At 39.8% G+C, this 26,877-nt stretch overlaps 2 protein-coding genes across 4 annotated transcripts in view; one reads left to right on the top strand and one right to left on the bottom strand.

Moving 5' to 3' along the window:
* LOC129779694 (high affinity cGMP-specific 3',5'-cyclic phosphodiesterase 9A) overlaps window positions 1-26,877 on the bottom strand; it is a 446,325-nt gene that overhangs the window by 77,546 nt on the left and 341,902 nt on the right. For all 3 annotated transcript variants that reach the window (XM_055787323.1, XM_055787324.1, XM_055787325.1), the window contains exon 6: window positions 16,187-17,704. In XM_055787323.1, coding sequence (XP_055643298.1) covers window positions 16,187-17,528 — 1,342 coding nt within the window. In that variant the 5' untranslated portion in view covers window positions 17,529-17,704. The remainder of the gene's footprint in view (window positions 1-16,186; window positions 17,705-26,877) is intronic.
* On the top strand, window positions 21,293-22,624 carry LOC129774531 (uncharacterized). Its single transcript, XM_055778280.1, has 2 exons — window positions 21,293-21,298; window positions 21,359-22,624. Exons 1-2 carry the CDS (start codon window positions 21,293-21,295, stop codon window positions 22,622-22,624), a joined length of 1,272 nt encoding a protein of 423 aa, XP_055634255.1.

Below are 26,877 nucleotides of genomic sequence, written 5' to 3'. Positions count from 1 at the left end.
CTTGTTGATGGATTGCTCGTGGTTGTGGGTTGGAGCAGACGTCATTGCCGCGTAGCGTTGGAGGATGAAACATAAATGAGATTTTTTGAAATTCAATGAAAAAATATGGCTTACATGGATGGGAGGTCTCATGACCTCCCATTGATGCGCAGTGTGATACTGCGATTGGTGGAAGGGTTTCAGTTCCCTCCTTGTGGACCAGCAGCTTCAGTGCTGTCAGGATGATCAGACTGTTGAACCGGTAGTACACAGATCTTGCTGATTGAACGGCGGTACTCTCCTTGGGATGTCCTCACGGTCACGACGCGGATGTGGTTGTCGTTGCCCTTGAAGATCTCCGTAATTCGTCCTACTTTCCACTTCAGCGGGGGTTGGTTGTCTTCCTTCAAAAGGACCATTGTGCCGATCTTGATGTTGTCACGCTCAACAGTCCAACGTGTGCGAGGTTGCAGCCCTGATAGATATTCGGATTGCCATTGTTTCCAAATTTTTCGAACGTATTCTTGGGTCTGCTGCCAGCGGTTTAGCCGGTTGAATGCAACCTCTTCCATACTGGGTTCCGGGATGGCCTTGAGTGAATGATGGACCAGAAAGTGCCCGGGAGTGAGCACTTCCAGGTCATTTGGATCTGAGCTTAGCTGTGTCAGGGGGCGAGAATTGAGACATGATTCAATTTGAGTAAGTAAAGTCACAAATTCGTCGTGATACAGGATGACATTTCCCAATGTGCAGCGCAGATGCTTCTTGAGCGATTTGACTGCTGCCTCCCAGAGTCCGCCAAAATTCGGGGACCTTGGCGATATAAACTTGAAGGTTATGTTGTCCTCTTCAAAGTGGCGAGCTACCAATTTCTGATGATGCTGCGAGCGAAATAAACGAGCAAGCTCCTCAAGTTGTCTTTGTGCGCCTCGAAAATTTAGCCCATTATCGCATTCGATGAGCTCAGGTATGCCTCTGCGCGACACAAATCGCTTAAGAGCGGCGATGAAGGCATCAGAAGTGAGATCTGTGACAAATTCAAGATGCAGTGCCTTTGTCACGAGACATACAAACACAGCAACATAACATTTGATTGCTGCAGCTCGTTTGGCAGGACGAAAGTAAAAGGGACCACAATAATCTACACCAGTTCGCAGGAACGGAAATGTAGGTGTGACACGTTCTTGAGGTAATTCGCCCATTAGTTGCTCCAAGACCTTCGGTTTACAGCGGAAACAGCTGACGCAAGAATGGACTACCCTGCGAGCAATATTTCTGATTCGAAGAGGCCAAAACCTTTCTCGCACCACAGCAATCATTAGCTGTGAACCAGCATGCAGCAATTTGTGATGATAATGAATCATAATTAGGTTCGTCAGCGGATGTTTATCCGGTAGAATAATCGGATGGCGTTGATTGTAGCTTACTGGAGCATGTCGTAGCCGGCCACCGACGCGCAGTATGCCATCTACCAATATCGGGAATAACGCTTTCAGGCGTGAATTGGATTTTATATGTTTGCACCGATGAAGTTCTGCGATATCGTTAGCGAAACGTTCCATTTGGGCTAGCTTCACTACTACTTGGGTCGCGGTGTTTATTTCCATAGTTGACAAGCACCCAATTCTCCGTTTTTTATTTTCTTTAGTACTGCTGGCATTGTGGCAGTATCGAAGTAACCAAGCAACAACACGTACCAGTTTCATAAACGACGAATATTTTGAGAACAGCTCATTCGAGGGAGTTATATGAGCAGTAAGGACAACAGTTCGTTCTTCCAACTCGTCGGAACCGAATTTCTTCTCGGGTTGACGTCCAAGTGATGGCCAAAACCGAGACGTTTGCGAAAGCCAGGTGGGACCATTCCACCACGTGGAAAACTGCTTTAGTTGAGCAGAGGTCATCCCTCTAGAGAATACATCTGCTGGGTTTTCCGATCCAGGCACATGAGACCAAATTCCACCTACCGTGATCTGTTGGATCTCTGAACATCTGTTGGCAACGAACGTTTTCCACCGAGATGGGTTCGATGCGAACCAGTGTAGACAAATTTCTGAGTCTGTCCAGAAAAAATTTTTGGTTTGAAGTTTTATATTTGTTTCAACCTTTTCGAAGAGATGGCTTCATAACAAGGCGGCACAAAGCTCTAGTCGAGGGAGACAGACTGTTCCGTTTTTCTTGTTTTTTCCTTTTGGAGCGATCTTTGATTTCGCAATCAGAAGGTTGGTTTTTATTTCACCATCAGATGACATAGCGCGAACGTAAATGCATGCTCCGTACGCTCTCTCCGATGCATCAGAGAAACCGTGAATTTCTACATTGATAGGTCTGGATATAGCTTTCGCCCATCTAGGAACAGACAGGTTGGTCAAATTTTGAAGACTCTCTCTAAACTCCATCCATTGGTGCTGTAGAGCTTCCGGTAACCCTATATCCCAGTCATAATTCTCATACCACAACCTTTGCAGTAACAACTTGGCCTGTACTACCACTGGACCTACTAGCCCAAGTGGGTCAAATAAGCGTGCGATGTCCGAATAGACAATTCGTTTTGTAATTGGTAGCTGATCACTATGCGTTGGAGCTTCGAATCTGAACTCGTCAGCGACAATATCCCACTGAGTTTTTGAGGGTTTTTATAGGGGAAGTAGAAGCATCGATTTTCAACAAAGTGCGCTCATCCTTCAGTTGATCCGGTACGTCAGTGAGATTTTCTGGATTGTTTGATGTCCACTTGCGAAGCGAAAACCCGGCAGAATTAGTGAGATCGAGCAATTCCCTGCAGAGTCTTCGTCCTTCTTCGACAGTATCGGCTCCTGTAAGCAAGTCGTCCATATAAAAATCGCGACCAACGGCGACCAATGCGAGAGGATAGGTTGTGGTGTTATCTTCGGAAAGCTTCTGGAGGCATTTTGTTGCGAGATATGGAGCTGCAGATGTGTCGTATGTTATGGTCGTAAGCTGATAGCTTTTGATGGGTTCCGAAGGTGTGTCTCTCCATTTAATTCTTTGCAGAGGTTGATCAGACTTTTGAACTAATATTTGCCTGTACATCTTTTCGATGTCGGCAGTAATGGCAAATTGCGGTATCCTGAATCTCAATAGGATTGAGAGAAGATCGTCTTGAACAACCGGTCCCACTAGTAGCGCATCATTAAGGGATATTCCAGAATCCGTGGTGCATGATGCGTCGAAGACAACACGAAGTTTGGTGGTGATATTGTCGGGCCTCACAACACAATCATGTGGAAGGTAATAGGTTGGAACAAGCGAGTTAGTAGACGCATCATCATCGACCAGTTTCATATGGCCCAGGTTAACGTACTCGTGAATGAAAGCAGAATATGCTTCCTTCAACTGAGGGTTCGAATTTAAACGACGTTCTAATGAGCAGAACCGACGATCAGCAATATCTCTGGAATTCCCAAGCTGCGAAACCAATGCATCTTTCTTGGGAAGTGCAACAACGAAACGACCGGATGAGTCCCGTTTAACCGTTTTAGCGAAATGATCCTCACACTCCTTTTCTTCCAATGATTGAGTGCTCTTGATATGACACGACTCAGTTTCCCAGAATCGCGTAAGTAGATTTTCGATTGAGGCTTCTAGTACTACATTAGCTACATTGGCGACAGCAGTTCGTTGTTTCTCATCCTTCACTCTTCCTGATACCACCCATCCCAAAGCGGTGTTTTGCAAAATGGGTCCATCGGCACCGATTTTAATCTGACCATCACGCAAAAGCTCATAGAAAACTTGCACGCCAAGTATTAGGTCGATACGTCCCGGTTTGTTGAACGAAGGATCGGCTAACGTAGCATCGGAAGGCAATGTAAAGTCGTTGATATCAACTAGTTTATTAGGCAACTGCATTGTAATCTTGGACAGCACGTGAAATTTCCAGTTGTCCTCAAAATCAGCACGTTGGGATTGAACGCGAATAATGGTAGAGTATTTTGAAGTAGTAGATGACAGCCCTACTCCGCTAATAGGTATGAATTCTCTGGTACGTTTTAGTTGCAGCGTTTGCACCAGACGTTCCGAAACAAAATTCAGCTCAGAACCGGAATCCAAGAACGCTCGAGCCCAAACGAAATTTGTTGTTGAATCATAAACTTTAACAAGTGCAGTAGAAAGCAAAACAGTGGCAGGAACTAAGCGACATATTTGATTGGTAGGCGACGAAAAGTGGCTAGTCGAAGGGGCAGTGACCGTTGGCTTTGGATTAGCAATCGGCTGACCCTGTTGGGTAGATTGTACGCTTTGCAATTGGTTATTCAGAACAGATGACGACTCATGCTGCAAACCCGCGGATGATGACGAGGACGACGACGATGGTTCAGATTGGATGGATTTATTAGTATTCATCGGGGCGGACGGACGATGCAGCATCGTATGGTGTTTTTGGTGGCATACACGACATGTTCCACCGGAGCAATTATTAGCGATATGCGACGACGATCCAAGACAATTTATGCCAAGCTTTTTAGATTTCGCTTCATCGAATCGTTGTATTGGAGTTAGCTTTCGAAAGTGTTCACACTGATATGGTGGATGTGCAGGTTTTTTACAAAATGGACACGAACCTTTAGGAACAATGGCTGAATTTGTGGTTAGCTTCGGAACTTGGTAGTTTATACGCTGTGAAGGGGAGGAGCGAGAAAAATCTTGCGATCGGGATCTAGATCCAGCTAAAGACTGCAAGACGAGTCCGTGTGAGCGAAGGAATTCAACAAGTTCAGTGTAGGTTGGAACATTTGTCGATTTACGGTGGATCTCCCAAAGACGCAAGTTTGTTTGATCGAGGCGCGAACTCATCATGAACACTAGCATCGTGCTCCAGTTTTCAGGATTTTCCCCCGCCTTTTGCAGCATTTTCAAATTACGCTCAAAATCGTCGATTAACCGATTAAGGGATTCCGCACATTCCCTTTTCATACCATCAATAGCAAAGAGTGCTTCGACGTATGACTTAACGAGAAGGTATTTATTCTCATATCGCCTATCGAGCAGATCCCATGCAACCGAATAATTGTCTGCTGTTATCTCTATCACATCAATCACACGCTTCGCATCTTTACAAAGAGATGCAACCAAATAGGAGAATTTATCTACCTGACTAAGCATGGGGTTTGAGTCGATCAGGGACAGAAATGTATCACGAAACGATGGCCACTCCTTGATCGATCCGTCGAATAGAGGCAATTTGATCTCAGGCAGTTTCACTCTAGCTGTGGAAGTATGAGCAGGAATCGATTGCACTGCAGGTGAGGGGTTAGTACCATGCGATCGCAATTTGTTAGTGATAAAACCCTTTATTCTCAAATAAATCAGCTCAAATTCTGCACGTGAATCCTGGTTCACATGTTCAATGCACATCGGATCAATTGCTTCTTCTACTTGCTGCGTTTGATCTAAAGCGGAAGCGTCAACACTTTCTTTCAACCTGGCATCCATAAATTCTGAAAAAATCCCTTCTAAACGTTCTCTCCAACCTTCAAGCATATAAATATCTCTATCTTCTTGATAACTTTGCACAAGATGTTCTAAATTATTTAGCGAGTCTCGCAGAAAACGTTCACGTTTTTCCAGCTTCTTAAGCTCCGTAGCCATTGTGCTCGACAGCAGCAGCAGAATAATTAATCGAACCTCACGATCCACACGTGCTTATCAAAATTCCGATAATTTTTTCCCCAATCGATCAAGCAAAAATGCGAAAATATCTGCGACTCAGAAATAACGCTCGATTTGGCCTTTCTAGAAGCTCAGCTCACATGCAGCATGCAAATTGTACTTACAATCTTCGATGACTAATCCAAGCCACGCCACTCGGTATGCCCAAGCCACGCTACTCAAACCAGATAACGCCACCAGGTACAATGGATCTCTCGAACAATACAGCATCCATCGGACAATAGCAATCAGCAATACCACTTGAAAAATGCGACTTGGCGCCACTTAACAGAATTGTTTTTTTATCACACGGATTTTGGATCACTTTTGTCTTCTTTATTCTGTTCAGAATATTGGCTATTGGACGTTGTCCAGTTAATGTCACAAAATTTCTTTGCACAACGTTTCACAGAGTTCAATCACTTTTGCACGTTTGCACTATATTTCCTATCACTTTGACACCGAATCGCGAATGCGCAAGAACAATTTCCCGCCAGAGTTCGAAGTATCCGGCTCGAAGGACCACTTTTAATGTTCACGATAATACGGAAAATTGTTCTTGACGCCGAAAAATTTATTTAGAATGCGAACGAATGACCGGTGTTACTTGTCGACACTTTATTGGGAAATAAGAGACCTGTTGCTATCTGCTCCAGCTTTTTATAGGCTACTGTGATCGAGATTTAAGTGGCAATGAACCGGAAGAGCAGTAACAGATCGGTTGATGCGCGTATTGTGGTAAACGAATAGAGCTAGATGCTAAAGCTAGATGCTAGAGCTAGATGAGCAAGAATTTATAGCAGCAGTCCGTCCATAAAATATGGAACGCGTAAACAGAAGTGAGATACTTCTTTTTCACTGGTGAAAAACTTCTTTTTCACTGGCGAAAAACTTCTTTCCGTGCTTAAAATGAAAGACGAGACGTACTTGATGCTAGAATTCAACGAATGGCAGGGGATCGGGTACTTTACGTTCCCCAGGTAAGCGATGACTTCGAATATACATCCACACCAAGTTCTCGAAGAAGGTCCTTCTCTGACAGATGTGAAGCGAATGTCCAAGCCGCTCTTCTTTCTAATCATATTGTGAACGGGGAGATATATAGTACGAAGTGATTGCCGGAAGTTGCGAAGGTGATGTGGTCTTTATGCCGAACCTGGGATCAGCCCATTATGCCAAAAGATCACTGGAGGATGGATCGGCTGGAGATAATCATTGTCGCGAAGACCGCCAACCTTCTCAACACTCCCCAGCTGCGACCGTTAAAAACTTTTGGGTGAATGGCCAAAATGGAGAGACAGTCGACCACCAAAGCCACGAAAATGTAAAAAAAATACGCCGACATACATCTTTTCATCGACCATGGTTGAGGTTCCGACCAACTTCCGTAAGACCGCCCAGCGCTTCATTCACGATACTTATCAAACAACCCTCCCTCTTCCTGTCGACTATACACTAGTTTTTCCGGCGTATTTAAAACGTTAAGCCCTGACTGAGCTAGAGGACCAAAGATGATCTTTTCGTTTGACTTGCGTTGGTCCCTGCGGATCAATAGGGGACTTTTATAAAAATCATTTTCCATTTTTGTTGCTGTCGCTTCCAGTTGACACTCTCTAAACAAAAAGCCCACTGTCGGTGCGATGAAACCAGCTCAACGTATTAGAAGCGCTCTTGAACAGTCTGCCAAATAAAAGTTTTTTTTTTATGTTCATCCATTTAAGAAAATCAACATGATTAGATTGTGATATTGAAATATACTGAAATATGATATATTGAAATATACTGAAATATACTACCAAATTTATTTAGCACTATCTGACCCGGCAAACTTCGTCCCGCCCAAAAATTGTTTTTTGTTATCAATACTTTCAAACATTCACGTTTTCTTACTATGAGAAAGTTCATGGGTCCAATCGCAGAACTGTTCATTGATTGATCTTCTAATCGACCCCGTTCAATTTAGTATGGCAGCTCCCCCTTAGAGAGGGGGGTGGAGTGTCTAACCACCGTAAAAACATTTATTGCACCCTAAAACCTCCATATGCAAAATTTGGTTCTATTTGCTTGATCAATTCTCTAACCACCATAGAAACATTTATTGTACCCTGAACCTTCACATGCCAAATTTGGTTTCATTTTCTTGATTAATTCTCAAGTAATGCCGAAATTTGTATTTAATTCGTATGGCAGCCCCCCCTCAGAGAGGGGGGAAGGGTCTCAAACTATCAAGAAAACCTTCCCCGGCCCCAAAAACTCCTACATACCAATTTTCATGTTGATCGGTTCAGTAGTTTCCGAGTCTAAAAGAATCAAAAAGACAGACAGACAGACCGAAATCCATTTTTATATATTAGGCTGTCAAAAAAGTCCTGCGGTATTTCCGCGAGGTGTCGTTGTAAGCGCGTAGTTCTAGTTGTATTCATTGTATCGAGTCATACTATAGCTTGTTGGAAAGGTATTTTTGCGCGCTATAATATAGTCCTTGACAGTGTTTTGTTTGGTTAAGTCGTTCGTGAGTTATAGTGTCGCAAATATGGAGCAAAATAAAGAGAAAATCCGACATATTTTACAGTACTACTATGACAAAGGCAAAAATGCATCTCAAGCTGCCAATAAAATTTGTGCAGTTTATGGACCCGATACAGTTTCCATTTCCACTGCACAATGATGGTTTCAACGTTTTCGTTCTGGTGTAGAGGTCGTCGAAGATGCGCCACGCTCCGGAAGGCCTGTCGTCGAAAATTGCGACAAAATCGCTGAATTAGCCGAGAAAGACCGGCATAGTAGCAGCCGTAGCATCGGCCAAGAGCTGGGGATAAGTCATCAAACCGTTCTTAACCATTTGAAGAAGCTTGGATTCACAAAGAAGCTCGATGTATGGGTGCCACACACGTTGACGCAAAAAAAACATCTTTGACCGTATCGACGCATGTGAATCGCTGCTGAATCGCAACAAAATCGACCCGTTTCTGAAGCGGATGGTGACTGGCGATGAAAAGTGGGTCGCTTACGACAACGTGAAGCGCAAACGGTCGTGGTCGAAGCCCGCTGAAGCGGCTCACACGGCGGCCAAGCCCTCATAAACGGCCAGGCCAGGTTCTGCTGTGTGTTTGGTAGGATTGTCAAGGAATAATCTATTATGAGCTGCTTCCCTATGGCTAAACGCTCAATTCGGACCTGTACTGCCAACAACTGGACCGCTTGAAGGTAGCACTCATGAAGAAGAGGCCATCTTTGAAAAACAGAGGCCGCATTGTCTTCCATCAGGACAACGCCAGGCCACACACTTCTTTGGTGACGCGCCAGAAGCTCCGGGAGCTCGGATGGGAGGTTCTTTTGCATCCGCCGTATAGTCCGGACCTTGCACCAAGTGACTACCACCTGTTTTTGTCCATGGCGGACGAGCTAGGTAGTCAGAAGTCACAAAAGAGGCCTGTGAAAATTGGCTATCCGAGTTTTTTGCCAATAAGGAAGCGAGCTTCTATAACAGGGATATTATGAAGTTGGCATCTATGTGCAGGATCCAAATTATTTGAAATTCTGATAAGCAATGAAATGTTTCGAATTGCAAAATCATATATTTCCCAAGATCAACATGGTTTCTTTCCGGGGAGGTCTACAGCTACGAACTTAGTACAATTTACCTCGTTGTGCTTGAAATCCATGGAACAGGGAGGGCAAGTCGATGTGGTGTACACGGATCTAAAATCTGCGTTTGACAGAGTGAACCACAAAATCCTTCTGTCCAAGCTAGACCGCCTGGGAGTTGCGACGAATCTCGTAAAATGGATGCAATCATACTTGACGAACCGTCAGCTTAACGTTAAGTTAGGGACTACCGAATGTGAACCGTTTACTAACCCCTCCGGTGTCCCACAAGGTAGCAATCTTGGACCATTATTGTTCTCCTTGTTCTTCAATGATGTCTGCTATGCCGTGCCACAGGGATGTCGAATCATATACGCCGATGATTTCAAAATATATTGGCACGTGAAGTCTGTCGATGACTGCAGGATGTTGCAAACGATCATTGACATTTTTGCGAGTTGGTGCAGGCGAAACTATCTGATCATAAGCGTGAAGAAGTGCACAGTCATCTCATTCACTAGGAAGAAAACCCCTATTATCTGGACCTACCACATAGGGAATGAACCATTGGAAAGGACACGCGTTGTGAAGGACCTCGGTGTAATGCTGGACTCAGAGCTAAACTTCCGTGAACATTATGACTATGTCATCAACAAAGCCAACCGAAACTTAGGGTTCATCTTCCGGATATCCGCTGAATTCCGTGACCCATACTGCTTAAGATCTCTGTATTTCAGTTCAGTCCGGTCCACATTGGAAACAGCGGTTGTAGTATGGAGTCCCTTTCGCACGGTATGGATCGAAAGGATTGGGAGAATAGAATCGAAGTTTCTGAGGTACGCATTGAGATTTCTGCCTTGGCAAAACCCAAATGAGCTCCCATCTTATGAAAGCCGATGCCGTCTGCTGGGAATGGATACACTGGAGAAGAGACGGAACATAATTAAAGCCACATTCGTCGGAAAACTTCTTCTTGGCGAGATCGATGCCCCATGGATTCTCGCTCGAATCAATATTAACGTTGTACCACGACCACTCAGACAGCGGAGTTTCCTTCGACTTCCACCACACCGAACAGATTATGCTCAGCACGAACCAGTTTCATCTATGTGTGTTCTTTTTAATTCTTTTTATTATTTGTTTGATTTCAATGTGAGCTGTAAAGTTTTCCGTGATCGAATTTTAAATGTAGTTTAAGTGTAGTATTCATGTAGACCTTGAAGTCCGATGGATGAATTGTAAAACAACAATAAAACAATAAAACAATCTCGTTGGGAACAAGTCATCGAACAAAACGGCGCATATTTGACTTAAAAAAGATGATTGTAACTAATGTTATGAACAAATTTAAATTCAAAAAAAATACCGCATGACTTTTTTGACAGCCTAATACATAGATTTCAATCAGCAATAGACTCAAAACTGGGTACAAAAAATTGGTCTCCTCTCGCCTTTCGCTTCCTGGCCGTTTACATTCGACAGACGTGGAAAGAAAATTAGTGACATATTCACTTTGGTATACTCGTGGCTTATCAAGCGGAAAGTCCCGGGAGAGCTTAACCCAACCCATTTTAAAAAAGAGCATCAAGTATGGACAGATGGCTCAATTGGTTGTAGGATTAAAATAGAAATACCAATAGTTTCCCTCTTCCTTCACAATGTTCCATCTTCAGCGCTGAAGCTTTCTCCCTTCTCATGACAATCCAAGAAAACACTCACGAAATCCAGTCGACTATTATCCTATCCGACTCGATTATCGAATACACCGTGACAAATATATTTTGTCACACACAAAACTCTCATTATTCTTAGGGTTCAGTTTTCAGTATTTTCTGGGGTTTTCATTGAGTTTTCTGTAGTCGGTATCTAGGAATTACACCTGCTCTTACTGTTACTGTCTAGGTCGTCTGAAAAAGTCTTCACACGCTGCGCGTACATGGTCCATCGGCATATCATCCCATATTTTGGAGATAACTTACACCTTATCTCTACGAACCTATATCACCTATCTCTACGAACACGCCATTCCATGCCAAACCGATATAGTGTTTCTTAGAATTTCGTGAAAAGTGATAGTTTTGTTTCTTATCGCAAAATATTAGACCAGTTTTTTCTCGATAGGTTGACCATTTCGATTTTAGGATGGTCCGAAATTTTTTTTTTTTTCCAAAAATGACTTTTTAAAAATAAATTCATATCGACATCGACAAATCAAATTAAAGCCAATTATGGTATTTTTTTAAAAGAATACTACACTTGCAAAAATTGAATTTTGTTCTCTTGATCATTGATTGTATTTGATTTTTATAGTTTACATGGTCTCGGGACCAAGGGCGCTATATTTTTTCAAAATATTTTTTCCTGAATGCTGAGGTTTCACTTTCCTTTTTTTCGCAAGTATTGTGTAGTATTCTTTCAGAGAAGACTAGCTCATTGACTTCAATTCAATATGTAGATTATGTGAATCGGTTCAGTAGTTTAAATGTTATAAATTTAAAAAAAAAAGTTGTTTGTGGAAAAAGGGGAAAAAAGACTTTCCGGACCATCGGTTAACTTTGAAAAATTGTAACTCAGAAACGAAAAAGGACAGATCTTTCATTTTCGGATATGTTGTGTAAACAATCCTCAAGAATGCTTTCAAGAAAAAATCCCTTCGACAAAAAGTATAAAAATTATAGTGCCCTTGGTCCCGAGACCATGTAAACTATAAAAAACAAATACAATCAATAATTACGAAAAACAAATCCCATTTTTTTTTAAAGTTTAAAGTTTTTCAAAAAAGACCAGCTATTTAGGTTTAACTTGGTATATCGATCATCTGAATCTGTCCGGTAGTTCAAAAGTCATGAATTTTTGAAAAAAGTCATTCTTGGAAAAATGATTTTCGCAATGGTCACCCTAACGAAAAAATACAAAAATACGGGTCCAATATTTTACGGTAAGAAACAAAACGACCAAAACAAAATTCTGAGAATCACATGGCATGGAATGGCTGTATAACAACATTTAGAAGCAATTTTATTATATACTATAAGATAACTAGCAAAGATAACAAAAGATAACTGTATCGGATAACGGAGATAGCGGATCGAAGTATCGTTACAGTGCTACATGTTATTCATATATTATTGATGTTTGCATATTTACACAAAATTTCGTCTACATTACGATTGCGTCAAACTGACGCATATCCGTAGAGATAGATATACCACATGGAGAATTTAGATATTACAACACTTTTAAGAAAATAGACTTCAATATACATTTACTTTGATCAATGGATAAAAGTCATTACAAGAAATAAAATAAAAGTGTAACCATTTATTTCTTATTAAATTCGATATGCGTCAAAATGACGCGTCCCGTAAATCTAGTATTAATAAAGCATGTACGACCAAACAAAATAATCCAGTGGGTCAAGATCGGGAGAAGATGGAGGGCCTTGGTGATAAAATCAACCAAATTTTCCTGGCACCTTGCATCATCTTCGATGAAGGGCCACCATCTTGTTGAAAACAATAATGTTCATCTCCTTGAGCGAGGAAATACGTTTTGCTTCAAAACTGTGTCGAGGTAATAATCTGCTTCGATTTTCATACCTTTATCGATGGAAATAAGAGGAAATTTTCCTCTTTTACATATACATATACCGTGACACATTCTGATTATGTACAGGTTCATTTTCAATACTTGCACTCCATACACAATCATTTTGATGATTTAAAGACTGCTCCAAAACAAAACAAACGATCTTTGATACCAAACAAAATGTAAACAAAATGCACGTGGATGCAACACTGTCATTTTGTACTATAATGATGACCCTTTCATTTGATATACAGATGGTAGCATTCGTTTTATATTAAGAGGTTATTCTCCAACTAAATTGTGACCGAACTTTTTCGTCATGGTGTAAATGAATAATACGAGTTCTTACACCGCTTTTTCATAAAAAAAATGACATTTGGGTAATGTTGGGGACATAATCGGAGAAACAAAGGACTAGACCAACGACTGTCAATTTAAATAGCTTATTAAATATCCATGTTGTTTTTCAGTATATCTTATCAAAATTACATCATCTCCAACGATCCCAAAGAAATAACCCACAAATTATGTTATGTAGCATATTTCGCCGAACGGCAACAGAAAATTCGAATCGAATCGGTTGTTTGGAAGAGGAGAAGGCGATACCAACCGTAGAGGAACTAATTTTCACCTTCAGTTTTCAACCGAAGAACATAGATCTCACTCTAGTGAAACCCCTTGATCACATTCGAGGTAAAACATACTGCTCTTTGATGCCATTTTCAACCCAGGAACAGTACTCGAATTCGCGAAAATTGAATGATTTTTGACGTAGGACTACGTCTAACCGGAAGATATAGGGGGTGAAATGGAAATCTAGGCACTGAACAAGTAGGAAAAAATGCAAGATTTGGAACGCTTATAACTCGAGCATTTCTCAATAGATCGCGAAGGTTTTTGCATCAATTGATAGGAAATATATCTACGCATCTATCATAACGAATAACATTTCATTTTTCTTGAGATAAATAATTGAATAATTGTGAAATATCAAGCATTGTCAAAATGCACTATGTGCCCATTTTTGATTGGTCCATTTTGTGCTCCTCAAATCGTACCGACCAAAACGGGCAACCAGAGCAGCAGCGAAATAGAATGAAGCACGATTGGAAAGGAAAAAGAAAAAAATGAACGAAACATTGGTCGCAGTCTCACACATGCGTAATTCTCGAGCCAGCCAGTCAGCTTAAAAATCCCCGCTCCGCGGCCGTAACGATCCTTATTCTTTGTGTGGACACCGACTGGACAACATCGTTGCTGGACGGGCTGGACGGCGAGGGATCGAGTGCCTTTCTCAAGGCAAGAGGGCGGAGGTGGTAGCGCTGGAGTAGAATAGAGTAGAGTTTTCAAAGGGCCTTTCTCAAGGCTAGAGACGAATGAACTGCAAAAGTTTAAAGTCTCTATAATACAATACCTACCTACCTACCGTAACGATCATTCTCATTCAAACCGTACACCACATCGGTTCGCATCACAACACATCAACAAACCAACCCAAGCAGCCATGTCTGGACATGGTAAAGGAGGAAAAGTGAAGGGGAAGGCAAAATCCCGCTCGAACCGTGTTGATCTGGAGTTCCCCGCAAGGGTAGCTAGGCCGAGCGCGTTAGTACCAGTGCAGCAGTCCACCTAGCCGGCGTTATATAGTTTCGGCCGCCGAAGTGATCGAGTTAGCTGGCAAAGCTGCTCGCGACGAAAAGAAAACCCGCATTCGGAACAGAACACATTCGGTTCGGCGGACATCAAGACAACAGGCAGTTGCAGCGAGTGGCAAACGCAGTCGCAAAACGGCGGCAGCAGGTAGCAGATGAAAAAAGTTTGTTCTTTATACAAACTGCTTTGGTGGCAAATCCAGAACAAGGCGGCATCGAAGGCGTTCGAAATGGTTTTTTTCACAACCACGACTACTAAGGTTTTTTAAATTGGAACTATTCCATAAAACAAGGCGCTTTTCAGGGGCATTAAACCTTCCAAAAAAGAGTTTAGGAAATACAGTTCAATGCTTTCTAAAACAATATCCAAAATAATATTAAACACAAATTGATTTTTTCATAATTTGTTTGCCAGGATATGATGAGTATGTGAATTTGGCAGTTGTTCTGAGCTTATTGATTTTCACCAATTCTTAAATTGCATCTAGATTGAAAGTACAGTAATTTACACTTATCTCGACATTTAGCTAATTAGACGGACCTGTAATGCGACATATTTAGTGGGACATTTTTGTAAACATAGAGTTCGGGGTCCAAATTATGACCCCACATTGAAAGTTGACACTGTACCACTGTCATCGCAAATGTTCAATTACAGGTTAAAATTACCTCCAATCCGATACTGAGTGGTGGTAATGCGACATGCCATTGAATGTAATTTACTGTAAAATATGTCACAAGCTGGATGGGAACAAAATTTCCAACTGTGAAAGCTGTGGCGAGTGGCAAATGCAATCGCTAAACAGAAAGGTTTAGCCGAACAAGATGGGGATATCGAGTGATAACAAAACAATAAACGAGTTGGCTTGCAAAGCTGCTCACGACAATCAGAAAACCCGCATCAAGAACAGAGCAGCTTCGGTTCGGCGCTCATCAAGGCAACAATTAGTTTCAGTGAGTGGCAAAGTGTTTCTCCGGCACGTCGCATTAAATGTAATTTACTGAACAACATGTCACAAGCTGGATGGGAATAAATTTTCCAACTGTGAAAGCTGTGGCGAGTGGCAAACGCAATAGCTAAACAGGAAGGTTTAACCGAACAAGATGGGAATATCGAGTGATAACATAAACACAACACCAAAGGTTCTTTTCAGAACCATCAACATATTCATAAAGAGTAAACAGTAAACTAATCCATTTTTCAGGTAGATAGGTAGGTATTCACGTAGGAGAAGAAAAAATAAAACAATATATTTAAATTATATATTTAACAAAAGCTGTCCCCTTTGTATAGTCCTACGTCACTCCGGTTATTTCCCCGACATTACCCACCCGTCTTTTTTTTTCCTAGTTACGTCTTCTATGGAATTAATCTTTGTTTGGTATTTTTCACGGTTTCATTCACTCACTAAAATTCTTAAAAAATGGGTTTTTTGGTTTTTTTTGCTTACGTGTCCCGTTTTTAGTCCGGAACTATCTGGTCAGCCTACATTTTATACAATGCGCTGGATGGTCCCAAAAGATGTTGTCGGTATTTGTGATGAAAATCATAACAAGTAAGTAATTGATGTTCTGATTGTTTTGAGACAATCACAGTTAGGACCATTTCTTTATGATCAGTTATTTGTATTGTGATAAATTGGACCGGCATTTGATAGCTAAGATTCACAGTCTAAAATTGAAAACAACAAACCATGGATACTCACACAACCAGTTCATCCTCTCGGCGAATTCAATCTTCCGCTTGAGCTCCCGAATCAGTGCCCGCAGCTCGACGTCGTGGATCTTGTCGATGTTGTCACACATCTGCTGGTACTGTTTGGCGCTGGCAAAGTTGTTCGTCAGTTCCGAGATTCGCTTCCTCAGCTTGTTTCGTTCCGCGTCATGAACGTCCTCATCATCGGTGTCCTCCTCCTCCTCGTCCGGTTCGGTGCTGTTACCGTTGGCACTGGGGCCACAGCCTCGGGGAGCCGTCCTCGAAGACGGCGGCGAGGAGCTGAAGGTTTCAAGCGAGGGTCGCTTCTGTTGTTCGAACGATCCGGACTCGGCATTGACTACGGTCGACACGGTCGATACGATGGATGTGGTCGTAGCAGCGGTCGTATCGTCCTCGTCTTCTTCTTTGGTACTTTGCTCGGCGATGGCAAACCTCTGCGGAGTCGTTGAACAACTGTTGGTGCTGCTAGTGCTATTTTGCTGGCTGTTGTTGTCCCCAGCGGACGCTGCTTGGGGCTCCTGTTTGGCATCACTTTGATTGTTGGTGTTGACCTGTTGGCTTGGGTTGCTCGTTGCCTCCTCAACGAGTGGTAGTTTGGTTTGCTGTTCAGATGCTACATTAGGATCTTCGAGTTCGCGATCCTGGTTCATAGTACGATCGGCCTGCGATGTGGTGAATGATTGTTCCTGTTCCAGTTTCAGTGGTTTCTGTGGGTGCGGTTGTTTCTGCGTTTGCGTTTGCTTCGGCTCGCTCGAGATTCTCAGAGGGCTGCTGGCTTCTGATGATTCCGAAGGCGACGTGAATGTTTGAGATGAAGATAATGGTAGGTTGGGGTTCCCTTTGTCGCTTGCTCCTGGCTCGCGTGTTTTCAGTTTCTTCTTGCACTTCTGGCTGGCACGCCGTACTTCAGCGTAGCTCCGATGCAATGCAATGAGGAAGTCTTCTAATTGAACTAATTTGGCTTGTGCTTCATCATCGCCGTTGCACGGATCGGGTTGACCTTGCGCTTCCTGATGGGCTGATTGAAGACGTTGGTTGCGTTTGGCTGCTTCCACTTCCTGTGCTGCTTGGGCCGCCTGTTCGACCTCCTGCTGCAGCTGGGAGTTCCCGTGGAGCTCCGATTGCACCGGTCGCAGCTGCCCGTCCCGTTTTGCGCACACCACATTCACTGGAGGGTCCTCGATGCTGAGCACGATCCGCTTGTGGAGGTCCTTCAGCTCGGCCAGCTCCCAGCGCTGTTCCAGACTACGCAGACGATCCGCAATGTACCCAATGTCGGCCAACAGCTTCACATCTACTCCGCGGTGGCCGCTTCGTGCTTTTTGGTACATCCGAGCTGATGCCGTGGCGCCTCTAGGCTACAATGGGTCGGCGTTGGCGCCTCGGGACTGGTCAGCCTGCGGATGCTACGTACCACTAGGACTGCTGGCGACAGGACTTCGGAGAGGCGCTGTGCAATTCCAAGCCGGACGCGTGTCGTAGTCATTCAATTTTGAACGCGAGTGATCTGCAAAAAAAAGACGAGAAAATATCCAATTGATTATTTCAGTCTTTTTTCATATTTATCGTGTTTATCTATAAGATAATATAAGTATGGACGATTTTTTCCCAATTCGACTGGTCATTGGCAGCAATATCTCGTACTACAGTGAAACTTTGTGAGTGCAAAACCGTTGGTCATTTAAGTAACTTTGTATACTTGAAATGTTAAAAAATAGACTACTTTTCGAAAAGAGTCTAAGTTTTATTTAATTTTTACCACAAATTATAACTCAAACTCTATAATACCAACAAAATTTTAGACACAGAATAAATATAGGAAATTGTTCAAATTTTGATAAAAAATACCAACATTTTTTTAATTACACTGAAAAAAAAAATTTAAAATTGAAATTCATTTTTCTGAAAAACGTATTTTTTGTCAAATTCACAAAAAATATGTGAATAGCCCTTACAATTTCCAACAAGTCATGCATACATCGGAGGATGGACACTTTTACAGGAAAAAAGTTTTTCTAAGAAGAACTTTCTCATGTTTTCTTTGAAAAAAATACAACTAATCCTAACATTGTTTAAAGTCTAGACAGAGGTATAGAGTATTCGACAAAGTTTTAGATTTTATTGAAATATGAACTTTTATCGAAGACAATGGCGATACTCTATGCAAAAAACGAGTGTAACGAGTTGTACATTAGTAGTATTTTTTCAAAGAAACATAAAAAACTTGTTGCTGAGAAAACTCTTTCCCTGTAGTAGTGATCTTCTTCCAATCTATGGATGACTTGATGCTGATTTTATGGGCTATTCATGTATATTTTATTCAGAATTTTAAAAAAATCATATTTTTGAGAAAAATAGATTTTAATTTTCAAAATTTTTTTTTCAATTTTTCTCAAATAAACATGATATTTTTTTAAATGAAAACATAAATAATTTCCAACATTTCACTCTGGAAAACCAACATTTTGTAGTTCTTATAGCTTTTGAGTGAGATTTTTTTTTTTAATTTTGAGTTTTTCCAACATTTTTCGGAAAAATCTCAACTCAAAATATTTAAGTTTTCTATCAAAAATACCGAAGAAATTTAAAAAACCGAAATTGAATTGAAACAAAATTATTTTGAAAATTGAGATTAAGATTTTTTTTTCTCAAAAATATATTTTTTTTAATTTCTGAGCAAAAATTATATCAACAGCCCCCATAAATACAAACAAGTCAGCCATATATCAGAAGAAGAGTACTGCTACAGTACTAAAACACTGCTAATACCAAACAAAATAAAAAAATACGAAATTTTATTGAAACAAAATTATTTTGAACATTAAAATTATTTTTTCCCAAAAATATGTTTTTCAAACATTCTGAACAAAGATTATATGAATAGCCCATATCATTACCAACAAGAAGTTTTCCTAACAACAACGTTTTCATGTTTTCCTTGGAAAATTACTAATAATGTTTAACTCGTAATATTTTAGTGTGTAAATTATCGCGACTGACTTCTTTCTTCTTTTTTATATTATTTTTCTTCTTTTTGCTTCTTTCAATCTTATTTCTATTTAGCAACACGTCAAGAACATGTCGAAAGCGAAAATTTACACACAAAAATATCAAGAGGAATTTTCAGAAGTCTCCATACAACAATGACATATCGACAGTTAACGTCTTTGGCAAAAGCTCATATTTTCATAAGATCTAAAACTTTGTCGAATACACATCACTATCTTGACTTTCAGCAAAATTAGAATTAGTTGTAATTTTTTCGAAGAAAACATGGAAAAGTTCCTCTTAGAAAAACTTTTTCGCTGTGAAATGACCAATCTTCCGATTTATGGATAACTTGTTGAAATTGTAAGGACTATTCATATAATTTTTTTGAGAATTAAAGAAAAAAAATGTTGAGAAAAATGAATTTCAAATTTTTAAACCATTTTTTTTCAGTGTAATTTTTTTCGAAATTTTTATGAAAATTAAAACATTTTTTCACATTTCATTTTTTGACCAATAAGGTGTTATGATTTTTGAGTCATAATTTTTTGTAAAAAAGCTTTGGCCCTTTTTAAAAAGAAGTCTAATTTTTTTTTAATATTTCAAGTATTGCAAAGATGCTTAAATGACCCTCACAACGTTGCACTGCTATCTGAGAAGGTGCTGCCAACTCCTAAGACGAGTTGGCATGAAAATTCGTTTATATTCGATTGGTTTCTGTTCAGTTGCTTGTTGTAACAATGGTTTGTATCGTTTTTGAATATGAAGAGATTGTTTTATTATTTTTATTAGCTACTTAACTAGCTCGCGATGGGCAATATTTAATATGATTCATTTGTAACAAATTTTTTCACAAGAAAATACAGCGAAGTAATGAAACAGCGTGAAATTATTTGCACACCTAATAGATATAGCCCAAAATTTAAGGTTCAAGTCAAAATTAATATATTTTCCGCTGATGACAATTTTCCCATCCATTGCAATCATCATAATATTGGTGAAGAAGAACAATAAGACGGTTGATTCCCCAAAATTTAAAGAATATTTTATACACATTTCTCCATGTATATTTTTATTTCTACTTTCACTGATCGTAGAATACATTGAAAGTATTCGGTTACTGAGAAACCTTGCTACAAAGTGATTCAAACTATGATTTCACAGAATCACAGTATATAGATTTATTGAAAATATGATTAAATTTGATTAAATTTCCCAGGCAACAAAATTCAAATTATTCGAAAACACTCTCACATTTCTTTTACCGCTGAGAATGATTTCGTACACTATGCGTGTAAATAAAACCAATTAATAATCTATTTAAAATATGTTTTCAATTTTGTTTATCTAATCGAACAAGCAACCACCAATTAATGTAGTAATTTTCGTGTTCGAAGTTGTTCTCTTTCTAGAAAGTTGTATAAAAACATTTCCTGAAAGTAGAATATTGTCAAAAGTATGATCGAACTAGTGCACTCGTGGCCGAGTGATTAGCGTCTCACATTATCATGCCGGTTGTTCGAGTTCGATTCCCGGGGGATTTTTCGTCAAAGAAATTTCCTTCGATTTGTACTGTGGTCACGCGTATTCTAGAGCTTGCCCCTCGGAATACATTCAAGACGTGTTATTTGGCTTTAGAAATCTCGACTAAGTATTAATAAATGACGCTAGTTAATGCAAACGTTGAGACGGCAAAAGTTCCACAGGGAACGTAAACGCCATTCAAGAAGAATGATCAAACTAAGGTGTTATCCGCCAACATTGATATCATATTCGACTTTTTAAATCGGATTGTGAAACTAAAGCTTAATGGGAATCAATCTGCAGCGATTTGTTAACTCAAAGCTGCCGTCATATTAGCTGTCTAATCGAAGCATCGGCAATAAAAACCGATTTTCCCCCCTTGTAACTTTAAGTGAAATCATATTGCCGCTCCGAAAAACAAAAAAAAACAACATTGATATCGATGCGCACGGAAACAAGTGAAACATATAAAAAGTGGCAGAGACCAATCGAAAGGTATCATTCACTGGTGATCATCTCACCCCGTTAGTTACCAGTCACTGAAAATCAGTGGAGCGCAGTTCAATCAACGGTTGCATCGAAGATGAAGGTAAGACGGTCACAGTTTAATTATTTATGTAATTAAATATCGAAACTTTTTTTTTTGCAGGCGTTCGTAGTGCTGTCAGTGGCTCTGGCCATTGCATCCTGTGCGGCAGTTGATGAGTCCTCGAAGAAGCAAAAGCGCGGTCTCTGGGAGCTGGGAAATGATTTCAGCGGAATGGAATATGGACACCATCATGGTCATCACGAGATCCAGCATCTAACCCACACAGTCACCAAGAAGGTCCCAGTCCCGTATCCGGTTGAGGTTGAGAAGCATGTTCCAGTGCATGTGGATCGACCAGTTCCATACCCGGTGAAGGTTCCAGTTCATGTCGATCGTCCGTACCCAGTAGAAGTGAAGGTTCCATACCCAGTGCACGTTGAGAAGAAGGTTCACGTCGACCGTCCCGTTCCTTATCCAGTCGATCGTCCGGTGTATGTTGAAAAGAAAGTTCATGTCGATCGTCCCTATCCAGTTGAAGTGAAGGTCCCCTATCCGGTGGAAAAGAAGGTCTACATCGAAAAGAAGGTTCCAGTGCACGTCGATCGACCAGTTCCTTATCCAGTGTACGTCGAGAAGAAGGTTCATGTTGATCGTCCATACCCGGTTGAGGTGAAGGTGCCATACCCAGTTCATGTAGAAAAAAAGGTTCCAGTTCACGTTCCTTATCCAGTCGAAGTGAAGGTTCCATATCCAGTCGAGAAAAAGGTTTATGTGGAAAAGGAAGTTCCAGTTGAAGTTCCATACCCGGTCGAGGTTGTGAAGAAGGTACCAGTGCATGTTGACCGCCCAGTTCCATATCCAGTTGAAGTTGAAAAGAAGGTCCATGTTGATCGTCCATACCCAGTCGAGGTGAAAGTACCATACCCAGTTCACGTTGATCGCCCATACCCAGTGGAAGTCGAGAAGCGAGTTCCAGTGCACGTTGACCGTCCCGTTCCATACCCGGTTGAGGTTGAGAAGCGCGTTCCAGTTCATGTCGATCGTCCGGTTCCTTACCCAGTGGAAAAGAAGGTCCCAGTTTATGTTGAAAACAGAGTCCCAGTTCACGTCGATCGCCCAGTTCCATACCCAGTCGAGGTCGAGAAGCGTGTCCCAGTTCATGTGGATCGCCCGGTCCCATACCCAGTGAAGGTTCCAGTACATGTCGATCGACCAGTGTACGTCGAAAAGAAGGTACCAGTGCATATCGATCGGCCAGTACATGTTCCCTATCCGGTGGAAGTCCCAGTCGTTCAGAAGGAATACATTGAAGTGTCGAAAGCGCACGCAGTTCATGACGAGAAGCACGCTCCAGTGTATGTCAACGGACACCAGAAGCATTGGTGAATGATTTGTCGTTAATTGATTGTTGAATAAATTTGTAACATTAAAAGTGAATGGAAGACTGTCGATTTTTGAACTTTTCTTTCTATATATATATATATACGTCGATCTCGGTTTGGCATGCAATGGCTGTATATATATATATATATATATATATATATATATATATATATATATATATATATATATATATATATATATATATATATATATATATATATATATATATATATATATATATACAGCCATTGCATGCCAAACCGATATAGTGCTTCTCAAATTTTCGTCAAAAGTGGTAATTTCGATCTTTATCGCAAAACAATAGAACCATTTTTTTTATTAGAATGTCCATTTCCATTTTAGGGTGGTCCGAAAAATATTTTTTTTCTAATTTTTCCCCAAAATTACTTTTTTTACGATTTAGATGATCAATATATCAAATTGAAGTCAATGAGCTAGTCTTTCATTCAAAAACGTGGAGCGCGCAAAAAATGGATTTTACTTTCGTAATTATTGATTGTAGTCGTTTTTTCTTGTTTTCATGGCATTGGACTAGAGGGCACTATATTTTTTATATTGTTTCTTGAAAGCTGAGGATTGTTTACATAACATATCACGATATTAGAGAGGCTTTTTTTCGTTTTCGAGATATGATTTTTATAGTTGACCGATGGTTCGAAAAAAACAATTTTCCCCCTTATTCCACTACAAAAATCATAACTTTTGAACTACTGGATTAATTCAGATATTCTACATAACAAATTGAGGCTTATGAGTTAGTTTTCTGTGAAACAATATTACACAATATTACAAAATTTGGATTTTCGTTTTTTTAAATATTGATTGAGTTAGTTTTTCATAGTTTTCTCGGTTGAAGAAAGAGAGCGCTATATTTTTTTTATATTTTTTATGGAAAGCTGAGATTTTTTTACATAATATATCCAGAGATGAGGGAGCTGTTATTTTTCGTTTTTCAGTTATTATTGCGACTATGCGACTAGAATCCAAACTTCTCACAAGTGTGATATTTGTTTCAAAGAAGATTAGCTTATTGACTTCAATTTAATATGTTGATCATCTAAATCGGTTCAGTAGTTCAAATATTATGAGTTTTTGGAAAAAAGTCATTTTTGGATAAAAGGGGAAAAACGATTTTTCGGACCACCCTAAAATGGAAATGGGCACCCTAATAAAAAAAAAATACGAGTCTAATGTTTTGCGATAAAGAACAAAATTACCATATTTGACGAAAATCTGAGAACCACTATATCGGTTTGACATGGAATGACTGTTTATCTATTTTTTTTGAATTTATTCATTTAATGTAACGTTACATGACTGGAACAGTTACATTCACAGTCAAGTGGTTAGCTTCAGAGTTAGATTATTCGCATAATAGCTTAATGTTCAATTCTTATTCTCACCATGAGATTTTTTTCCGTTGAAAGCAATTTTTCGATAAAAACCTATGCTAAGAAAAAAAACGAAAGTTATAGTCAACATCCCAAATTTTCGAGCTATATATATATATATATATATATATATATATATATATATATATATATATATATATATATATATACCATATATACCATATATATATAAATATATACCGCCTTCTAGTCCAACGCCACGTAAACTGACTAGCTAATTGGCTTTAGTTTGATATACCGAAAATCGGAATCGGTCCAGCAGTTCAAAGGAAAAGAGAGAAAAAAATTATTTTTCGGACCACCCTAGAATGGAAATGGACACCCTGATAAAAACATAAAAAATACGGGTGTAATATTTTGCGATAAGAAACAAAACTACCACGTTTCACGGAAATCCGGGAACCACTATATCGGTTTGGCATAGAATGGCTGTATAACCATTTTTTGACGTAGGATTACGTCTTTCGGGAACATATTAGGGGTACACATTGAAAAACGTAAATCGACCGCATCATGAAAAATGCCCAATTTCAAACGCCTATTGCTCTTAATACAAAAACGGAAGGGAACGGAGAACAGTCAGTCTATTTCGAGCCGTGGAGCAATTTCACCACAAATGAAAGGATCCCAGAAAATAATAACATCCCTACTGCCCATCGACAGCAGCAGTGGCAAATGTGTAAATCGGATCCTCTGGCGAGAATGGATCGTTTGATTGGAGCTGTCTTTTTGTAGGCTCGTTTCCGCCCAGGGAAGAATTATACGACAAGAAAAAAATAAATTCGGGTTCACACATTTATTTACGTTTTCAATTGGTTTGACACGCAAATTCCAACGGAGAAACTATTCATTAACCCTTCATATAAACTTTTCACTATAATATCCATACTGAAAGCAGTAGCCATCTCGTCTAGGGTCACAGAGGGCAATTTTCAGTATATCTCATTCCACCTTTTATCGTGATATGCACCATCCAACGATTATTTACCATGCTTCTGCCATCATCACTGAATTGTACCATTGATGGAGTGAACAATCAGTACTCACCAATAAAACTGAAAGGCTCTCTTTAGAACCACACCATAATGAAAAGTTTCAATAATGTAATAATCTGGAAGTAAAAGAATGAAATTACACTAAATAGCAAAATGGCAAGAATCCAATACGGTCTCTGTGAACTACTAAAACCTAACAGGAAAGACTGTACAAACGCGGGCACTCGTTGGGCCGAGTTCCAAAATTTTCCGAAATTGAAGGGGACCCTACTCTGAAAGGTCGAAGAATAACGACTCTTCAAGATTTTTTTTCCGATGTAGAAATTAAAGTTAGGTGTAGAGACATTTTGATGATTAGTTAAGGTATATTTAAAGATATTTTTTTTTTTTTTGGATGGCTGTTGGCAGCTGAGCGCGTGGAACAACAGTTCCTAGCTAGTGGTACGTGTATCTCAGAATCTAGTGATCTGACTGATTTTTTCAGCATGTAAAATTAATTATTAAAATTGTTACAAAGCGGTTTTTGGAAATTCGAAAAATGGCCAAAATGGCGTAAATTTGAATAAAAATACTGTTTTTTTTCAACAAAAATCGTTAATCAAAAAATTTTAAAGAAATGAAAAATTGAGATCTCAAAAACAGCAACGTAATAATTTACTGCCATCAATAAATAGAACTTGAATCTTCGAACAGCGGCGTAGTGAGGGTAGACAGCGCACCCGGCAAACGATGAAAATGGCGTCCCAAAAAGTACCACTTTTTTCGGTTTTTCACTAGTTTTGCGATTTTGATATTTTGTATGAATATGAGGAAAACTACTCACTTATATCAAAGTTCACTTTGAGCAGTTTATTCGAATTTAGAATCGAATTTAGCTAGAAATAGCATTACCTGCTTCGCCTCGCGTACTTTAGCTGAAGGAAAATGGTCCAAAATTGCCTCAAAATCAGTCTTAGCGATTCGTTCTCGTTCGAATGAATTGCCAAACCATTGAGTCGGCCTTGGCTTATTTTAGAACGCAGATAATTTTCAATCAATCTAAGCTTGTTGAAACTTCGTTCACACGAAATCCGTAGCGTCGTCTCGATGTTAGGATAAAATGCATCGAGAGAATATCTGAGAATAATGTTCAAGATGCCTGAATGCATTTAGGAGTTCAGGTCAGGGAATTGGTCCTTCATCTGCGTCTTAAACACTTCCACCTCTGATACAAGTTCCTCCGTTTCAACATCTGATCCATGATCCTGATCCAATTGATCCATGCTCACAGATGTTAGTCAGTCTCTCGTTATAAATGAAAAATCTGATGCTATATCCGCTATAGCAGGGGTGGCCAAACTTCTCATCAGCCCTTCCTACCAATACAATATGTTTTTTAAGTCATCGTTAACAAGTAATAGTTTGATTGTAGAATGTTGTTTTAGGTAACGAGAATAATGATTTCATCTCAAAAACTAGTTAGTTATAATAACAATAGGCTCTTTTATTGTTTTTGTTTTTATTTTATTGCGAACAATTTTATTTTAAACACATTTTATCCTGAATGTTTGTTTTGTATCTGATAAAGCGCTGGAAACATTAGGTTGTATATTTTCTATATTTTTGTTCAAATGCACTCAAATTTATTTGCAAACGAAACAGGCTGCCAAACAGTAATCTGTCAAAGGAGAGCGATGTTTTGGTTCGATTGTATTTATAGTAGAAAACATACCATAACATTTGAAGGTATTTTTCATGTAAATAACATTTTTCGTTCATTCATTCACATTCAAAAAAATCATCTCACTACCCTGACCTGGTTAACCTAGAAAAAAGATCCAGTGTTACT

This window comes from Toxorhynchites rutilus, chromosome 3 (assembly GCF_029784135.1).
Source record: "Toxorhynchites rutilus septentrionalis strain SRP chromosome 3, ASM2978413v1, whole genome shotgun sequence".
Classification (NCBI taxonomy): domain Eukaryota; kingdom Metazoa; phylum Arthropoda; class Insecta; order Diptera; family Culicidae; genus Toxorhynchites; species Toxorhynchites rutilus.
This window is presented reverse-complemented; position numbering and strand designations above follow the sequence as displayed.